Source organism: Myotis brandtii, unplaced genomic scaffold (assembly GCF_000412655.1).
Source record: "Myotis brandtii unplaced genomic scaffold, ASM41265v1 scaffold217, whole genome shotgun sequence".
Classification (NCBI taxonomy): domain Eukaryota; kingdom Metazoa; phylum Chordata; class Mammalia; order Chiroptera; family Vespertilionidae; genus Myotis; species Myotis brandtii.
The window spans coordinates 1,333,949-1,342,455 of record NW_005358137.1 but is presented as its reverse complement, the minus strand read 5'-3'; the positions used below and the strand labels follow the sequence as shown (position 1 = coordinate 1,342,455).

Below are 8,507 nucleotides of genomic sequence, written 5' to 3'. Positions count from 1 at the left end.
TATTATTATTATTATTATTATTATTATTTTTAGAGAGAGAGGAAGGGAGAGAGATAGGTAGGAACATCAATGAGAGAGAAACATCATTGATCAGTTGCCTCCTGCATGCATCCCTACTGGGGATTGAGCCCGCAACCTGGGCATGTGGGAATCGAACCAGTGACCTTTTGGTTCCTGGATTGATGCTCAACTGCTGAGCCAACCCGCCGGGCTCTAGTGTACCATTTTAATTGACTGTTATTTCTTTTAATGTCGGTTATAATTTATGTTTTAGTTTATAATAATCCAATTTGTATTAATACCAACTTAATTTCAATAGAATGCAATAACTTTAATTCTGTATAGCTTCAATTCTTTCCTGCTCCTTTGTGATGTTATTGTAATACAACCTATGTCTTTATATCTTATATTAGGGGCCCAGTGCACAAATTCGTGCACCTTGAAAGGAACTGTGGACCGAGAGGCTGTGGTGAGCACAGGGGCGGGTCTCAGCCTATCCCCCATGCCACTGCCTGGCCCCTTCCACTGCGACCCCTGGTCCCATGTCTGCCAGCAGCCCCATTCCCACTGCTGCTGCTCCCATGCACTGACGTCGCCGGCCCTGCTCACACCCACTGATGGTGCAGAGTGATTGGGGCTGGCACCAGCAGTGGGTGCGAGCGGGGCCGGCACTGTCAGCGGGTGCGAGTGGCGGCTGCTGCCCTGATCACCCCTCAGGAGCAGGGAGAGGTGCAGAAGCCCTCAGGGGCGATCGGGGCCAGCAGCTGCTGCTCGCACCCACTGATGGTGCCCAGTGATCGGGGCCGGCGCCGGGCACTGGCAGCAGGTGCTAACGGGGCTGGTGCTGGCAGCAGGTGCGAGCACCAGGCAGGACTGCAGTACACGGGAGCAAAGAATTTTCAGTAACCACCAGAGGCTCGCCCCAATGACAGCGACCGGCGCCCTGCCTTGGTCTGGCGCCCCTGCTCACCTGCTCCACCATCCCGCCACAGCCGATGCTTGCCATGTTCTGCACTCTGCCGCCTGCTGCCGACACCTGCCATGTTTCGCACGTGTCCCCTGGTGGTCAGTGCACATCATAGCGACTGGTTGTTCAGTTGTTCGGTTGTTCTGCCGTTCGGTCTATTTGCATATTAGGTTTTTATATATAGATAGATAGATAAATAGATAGATGCTGCTCATCAACATAGATCTATAATCATTGCTTAATGCAGTTGTCTTTTAAATTATATAGAGGAGCAAAGAGAGTTACAAACAAAACTTATTTATGCTATTTTTTATATTTACCAATATAGTCACCCATACTAGTGCTATTTATTGCTTAGACTTTGAGCTACTGTAGAGTGTCCTCTCATTTCAGCCTTAAGAACTTCCTATAGTACTTCTTGTAGGACAGGTATGGTAGTGACAGATTCTCTGTTTTTGTTTAGCAAATAATGCCTTAATTTCTCCTTTATTTCTATAGGAATGTTTTGGTGGATATAGAATTCTTGATTGACCATCTTTTTCTTTCAGCACTTTATGTTATCCTATTCCCTACTGGCATTCACAGTTTCTAATGAGAAATCACCTGTTAATCATTTTGAAGATCCCTTGTATGTGAGAAATAACCTCTATTTTTGCTTTTAAGACTGTCCCTCCTTCTTTGACTTTCAATAGTTTGATTATGATGTGCTTAGGTGAGGATATCTTTGAATTTATTATACTTGGACTTTATTGAGCTTCTTAGATATTTAGAATAATGCTTTTTTTCTAAATTTGAGAAGTTTTCACGATAATTTTTAATTTATTTTATTCTTTTATTTTTAAAATATTTATTGTTGAGAGTATAGATACCCCCATCCTTCCCCCCCCACTTTACCCCTCTCCATCTGTGCTTTCTTCTTTATTTCTCTAGTTATAGGACTTCCATTTCACCAGTTTTCAGGTGGTTCTGAATGATGGTTGTTCTGTATTTTAGTTGTAATTTTGATGTGGTTGTAGGAGGCAGTGAGTACTAGCATTTACCTACGCCACTATCTTGGTTCTCCTCATGATCATTTAAAAAAAATTCTTTCTGCACCTTTCTCTTTCTCTTCCCCTTCTGAGGCTTTCATTAGGCATAGGTTGATAAGTTTGATGGTATCCCACAGGTTTCTGAAACTCGTTGTCTTCATTCCTTTTTTTTTTTCAGTCTGGATAATCTTAATTGACTTATAGTCAGGCCCATTGATTCTTTCTTCTGCCTGTTCATATCTGATATTGAGCCCCTGTAGTGAATTTTGTATTCTGGCGATTGTACTTTTCAATTGCAGAATTTCTGTTTGATTCTTTTAAAAAATATAATTTCTATCTCTTTATTGATAGTCTCTGTTTAGACATTATTCAGATACTTTAGTCTTCAGACATGCTTTCCTTTAGTTCTTTGAACATATTTAAAATTGCTAACTTAAAGCCTTTCCCTAGTAAGTCCACTGTCTGGGCTTTCTGCTCCCCTGTCTTCCAGTGTATAGACCAGTGATGGCGAACCTATGACACGTGTGTCAGAGGTGACACGCGAACTCATTTTTTTGGTTGATTGTTCTTTGTTAAATGGCACTTAAATATATCCAGAGTTAAGTTAGGGTTTTTCAAAATGCTGACACGCCGAGGTCAAAAGGTTCGCCATCACTGGTATAGACCATACTTTCTGGCTTCCTTTAATATCTCATAATTTTCTGTGGATGTTTGGAGATTTTAAATAATAAAATATGGCTACTTTGAACATCAGATCCTTTAATATCTCATAATTTTCTGTGGATGTTTGGACATTTTAAATAATAAAATATGGCTACTCTGAACATCAGATTCTCTCCCTCTACCCCCGCCCCCTCGAATTTGTTATTGCTGTTTGTTTGTTTAGTGACTTTCTGAACTTTGCCATGTAAGATCACTGAAGTTTCTGTTCAATTAGCTTGTGAATTTGTTATTGCTGTTTGTTTGGTGACTTTCTGAACTTTGCCATGTATGATCACTGAAGTTTCTGTTCAATTAGCTTAGTGACCAGCTAATGATTAGACAAAACTTTCTTTAAATGTCTGAAACCAGTAAGTTGCACACTCTTTGCCAAAGGGCTTTAGGTGTATGTTGGGGTACACCTTCAACACTCATCCAGGCAGTTTAAAACTTTACCTTAGTCTTCACTTCATGCTTGTACAAAGCCTCAAGGTCAACCTCAGGTGAAAGCTTAGGCCCTTCTCAGACTTTTCCTGAGCATGCTCACAGCCCTTACATGTGGCTGATTATCTAGATTTCAAGCCTTTTAAAGCCCACTATGGATATCAAATTTACCAGCTTTTCCTCTTAAGACTTTTTTAGTTGCCCAACTGTTATCCACTGCCTTAGGAAGCCTCAGTGTTAAAAACTTGCCTCTGATTATTTTCAATAAATCGCCCCAGAGAAAACGCAGTTTACAATGTGTCAGGTCTATGTCCGGTCAAATAAAGACAGTCTGGTACTGTCTTCCAGGGAAACACCAGACAGTTCAAATAATGGCAGTTCTCTGGGAATGGGGCTTGGAATGAGTCCTATTCCTTCTCTGCTCCATTCAGTGTCTGCTAGGCTGCTGTTTTACAAGCTGTAATTTCAGGCTATTAGTTTTCAAGGTTACCACAGATTTGAGGTGGGGAAATGGAAATAAAGCAAGTTAAAAACACCATAAATTCTTCCCAGATAGCTGCAAGCCTTTGGTTAATTTTCAGAGTTCTGAAAAGATATCCTAAAGATGTTTTCCAGCATTATTATTTCTTCTATGGAGCAGACAATTTTGGGAGGTCCCTGTTCCACAATTTCTCTGACATCCCTCTTCATTTTTAAAAATCTTTGTTGTTGAGAGTACTACATGTGTCCCCCTCCTCCCCCCACTTCCACCTCCACTCAGTTCCCACCCCTCCTCACCCCCAGGCCTTCACTACACTATTGTCTGTGTCCGTGGATTATGCATATATGCATATAAGTTCTTTGGTTATTCTCTGCCCTGCCCTTCCTTCTGAGATCTGTCAATCTGTTCCATGCTTCCATGCCTTTGGACCTATTTTGTTCGTTGGTTTTTGTCCTTTATATTCCACATATAAGTGAGATCATATGATACTTGTCTTTCTGTGACTGACTTAAACGAAATAAGCCTGTTCATTTATTTTTAACTTCAAGATTGTTTCTTTCATTTTTGGGAGTAGAAGAAAGACCTAGATTCTGTTGCAACTGTGCATATGACATTTTCTCTCTTAAATTTTGGACCCCAGTTTTCCATTTGAAGAGGAGGGATGCAAATACACTTTCCCATCAATTCTGTGGAGTCTGTGAACTAAATTCTATTATGTATGTGGAGATACTTTGGTCCCTTTGGAAGAAAAGCTTCATAACTGTTACTTCTAGTTCTTCCCATGTGTGTCCTTCATCAAACCACTAAACCAATTGCTTATTTTTCTCTGCCTCCACTCCTCCTCCCCCTCACCTCTTTTTTAAGAAAGAGAAAATGTTCTTCTCCCTGTAGACATGCTGGTAAATTTAAATTGCTTTAAATATCTTTAAAAGTACTTGAAAACGTTCAGAAAAAAACTGTTATTTGCCCTTTGACTGGAAATTATGATTATTTTACGCATATGCAGTATATTTTAATGTAATCTTGAATGTATTATTAAAAGTTTCTATATTATACATAAAACTAGAAATAGAGTTTTGAAACCTACAATAGTCATTTATATTACCCACTCCTGTCCCCGCCCTGTCTTTTGTCAAGTATCTCCCTAACTCCATCAATTTCAAACTTGTCTGTGGAAAGTGGTTAGAATACATGGCTTTTTAAAAAATTGTGGTCAAATATACATAACCTAAAATTTACAGTTTTAATGATGTTTAGGTATACAATTCAGTGAAATTAAGTGCATTCACATTGTTATGCAATGTATGCATCTCTTTTTGAAAAATATAGATTTCATAGTTCCTGAACAATATTTGCTTTTTGAACCAATGTTGTTATTAAAAGTAAGTAGTGTGGACTATACTGGATTTTGCTCTTCATTTTGAAGGAAGCTATGAGATTTATAAGATGTGGTAGTTGTTGATTTCATTGGTCATGTTTCCTTTACCTCATTTCATTTCTGAAAACAACTTGAACAACCTAATTATTCATGCACAATAAATATGCTTAACTCACATCTCTTTTGGTGCTGTAGGTTGCAGTGCAGGCAGGAATTAACTCAGAAACAGCCATGTCAAGAGGATTGTATCAACCAGCAACAAGCTTTATGGGCCGCCAAATGTCAGCCGTCTCAAGCATTGGAGATTTCAGTACAGAGCAGAAATCTCCCCAACCCACAAAGAACTTTTCAATTCCTGACCCACATTCACACCAACAGACAGCCCAGAACTGTAATGTGACAGACAGCTATGTAGTACAAACTAATAGTGACACAGAGTGCTTAAATAAGTCTGACAAAATAGATGGAAAGACGTCTCTTCAGATTGGTGAGAAAATGCTAGTCACAGCCAGCGTTCTGTCTGAGGAGGAACAAACTCATTGCCTGGAGATAGGAAGCAACACACGTCATGGCAAGAGTAATTTATCTGAAGGCAAAAATTCTGCTGAACTTCATTCCCCGTTACAGGAAAGATTAAGTCCAGAGAACAGAACCACTGATTTAAAGTGTGACAGTTCCAGCAGATCAGAGGGATCGGAGAGAGAAATACTGACACAAGAACATATTGAAGTCAAGGAAGGAAGAGCCAGACCGCCTGCCTCTCCGCTATCAGTCTCGGAGTACTGTGCACCTGAAAACAAGTGTTCTCAAGACAAGCATTCCGCTGGGGAAGTTTTCTCAGGTGGGGTGAGAGGCTGAGATTATTTGCTGATTTTTGTTTGGTATTTAGTTTTTCTAGTTGGTATTGGTCTTATGTAAGAACAAAATATGCACTAATTTTAATCTTTGTCAAAAAACAAAATAGTGTCTTTGCCAACAAATTCCATTCTAATGAGTTCTTAAGTGTGCATGTGGAAATATCTTTGCAAAAAAAATTATCTCATTTTTAAACCCACTGTGATATTTTTAAAAATGTTTTAATGAGTTTTTATATACTATAATGAGTTGTGGATTGTTGCTGCATGCTTTTAGCTGTGAAGTAATTCCGTCTGTGAGGTGGAACATCTTACCTTGTTTCTCCCTGAGGTTAGTGATCAGTAATCTAATCATATCCCCTCTTACAGATCATCTTCCTCATGCAGACCCAGAGTCACAGAAGCCCTTCCGAAAAATGCAGGAAGAGTGGGAGGAGGACAGTTTGAACAGCAGCAGTGACCTCACCGTTTCTGTAAGTGAAGATGATCTGATTTTAAAGAGCCTGGAACCACAACCAAATCCAGGTGACAAGATGGAGGGAGAAGATGGAATAGAGGCCTTAAAATTAATCCGCTCCGAGCAAGAAAGAGATGCCCCATCCACTGAAAAACATAATTGTATTTTGCAAACCCTAAGCTCTCCTGGTTCAGAAAAGGAATCCTCTACTAACTCACCAAGACAGTAAGCCATTCAGTTTTTTTTCACTATTCTGTTTTTAATTATAGACATTTTTAGAGACCAGTTCACATGGAATGTATTATTGCACACTCAGTCATGCATGTGTAAGTTCCTTAAGTCTCATAAGTAGTCTTTTAGATAAGATATAATTTTATTTTTTCCCTTTTTTATGAAGTAGCTTTAAAAATCCGATTATTGTTGAATTTAAGGTGATTGGCAGTTTATAATCATATCCAAACAATCTCTGGTTGATTCATAAGTTATTCCCCCTACCCTCCATCTTTTTAGAAAATAAATCATTTTAAAGTTCTGATAGCACACAAGGTAGCAAACTGTTAAACTTACTAGGAATTCAGCTTTAGTGACTAAGAACTTATATCTAATTAATTTGCTTAATCCCTACATCACTTGCCAAAGTAGTATTCTGGTCATTTGATTAAATAGGAGTTAATGAATTCTTCTAAGGGTATATCTAAGCCAGCTTTCCTTTCTGAATGTAAATATGAGGACATTGAAATTTTTCATGTTAACTTGGAATAACATCAGTGTTATATATTTTGAGCACTTACAGTATTTAACTCATAAAGGCTCATATATGATTTTTTTACTATTGATTGGAGATATTGGGTAAAATTGTGTAAATAGTCAGGAAACTGTTGAAAGCCAATTCTGCACTAAAACACACACACACACACACACACACACACTAATAATATCAAATCTCTTTTAGGACAAGAAGGAACCTAAGTAAACAAACTAATGTAAACATCACCTTTTAAAATGAGGAGACCAAGGCCAGGGGCATAAGGAGTGACACATAGGCCACTAGCACAGACCCTCCATAGAGCCTCCCTGACCCACACAGCCCTCAAAACTTTGTTACACCCAGCGGCTGTCATTCTTTCCTTCCAACAAACCCTACTGGAAACACTGGCAAGAGTGAAAAGCCGCCTTGGCCTGTGTGGCTCAGTGGTTGGAGTATTGTCCCATGCATTGAAGGATAATGGATTCAATTCCCGGTCAAGGGCACGTACCTGGGTTGCAGGTTTGACCCCTAGCCCCAGTTGAGGTGCAGCTGAGGTGTGTGCAGGAGGCAACCAATCAATGTTTTTCTCTCTCTCTCTCTTCCTCCTTCCCTTCCTTCCACTCTCTCTAAAAAAATCAAAGGAAAAAATATCCTCAGGTGAGAATTGAAAATGGCAGTATTTTATTCTTCTTGTGCCTGAATAATATTCCATTGTATACATATATTTTTTTATTCATTCATCCATCGATGGACACTTAGGTTGCTTCCACGTCTTGGCTATTATAAGTAACTAGAGGCCCGGTACACAAAAATTTGTGCACTCGGGGAGGAGGGGGGGGGGTCCCTCAGCCCGGCCTGTGCCCTCTTGCAGTCTGGGACCCCTCGAGAGATAATGACCTGCTGGCTTAGGCCTGCTCCCGGGTGGCAGAGGGCAGGCCCAATCCCTAGGTGCAGCCCCTGGTCGGGCTCAGAGCAGGGCTGATTGGGGAGTTGGGGCACTGCGCCCTGTCATGCACAGAGCAGGGCGGATTGGGAGGTTGCGATGCCACCCTCAGTCACGCTCAGGGTAGGGCTGATTGGGGGGTTGGGGCACCGCCCCCTATCACACTCAAGGCAGGGTCGATGGGGAGGTTGAGGGGCCACCCCCTGTGATGCACAGAGCAGGGCCAATCAGGGGGTTGGGGCACTGCCCCCTGTCACACACAGAGCAGGGCCCATCAGGGGGGTTGGGGCTCCGTACCCTGTCACGCACAGAGCAGGGCCAATCAGGGGGTTGGGGAGCTCCCCCCTGTCATGCACAGAGCAGGGCCCATCAGGGGGTTGAGGAGCTCCCCCCTGTCACGCACAGAGTAGGGCCGATAGGGGAGTTAGGGCACCGCCCCCTGTCACACACACAGCAGGGCGGATCAGGGGGTTGGGGCGCCGCCACTGTTACACTCAGGGCAGGGCCG

General features: G+C 41.5%; 1 protein-coding gene across 8 annotated transcripts in view; it reads left to right on the top strand.

Moving 5' to 3' along the window:
* KIZ (kizuna centrosomal protein) overlaps nucleotides 1-8,507 on the top strand; it is a 119,799-nt gene that overhangs the window by 31,381 nt on the left and 79,911 nt on the right. For all 8 annotated transcript variants that reach the window (XR_001362058.1, XM_014539478.1, XM_005865974.2 and 5 more), the window contains 2 exons: nucleotides 5,193-5,838; nucleotides 6,221-6,533. Coding sequence is in view for 7 of the 8 variants with exons in the window: in XM_014539478.1 (XP_014394964.1) it covers nucleotides 5,193-5,838; nucleotides 6,221-6,533 (959 nt within the window). In the remaining variant the exon portion in view is untranslated. The remainder of the gene's footprint in view (nucleotides 1-5,192; nucleotides 5,839-6,220; nucleotides 6,534-8,507) is intronic.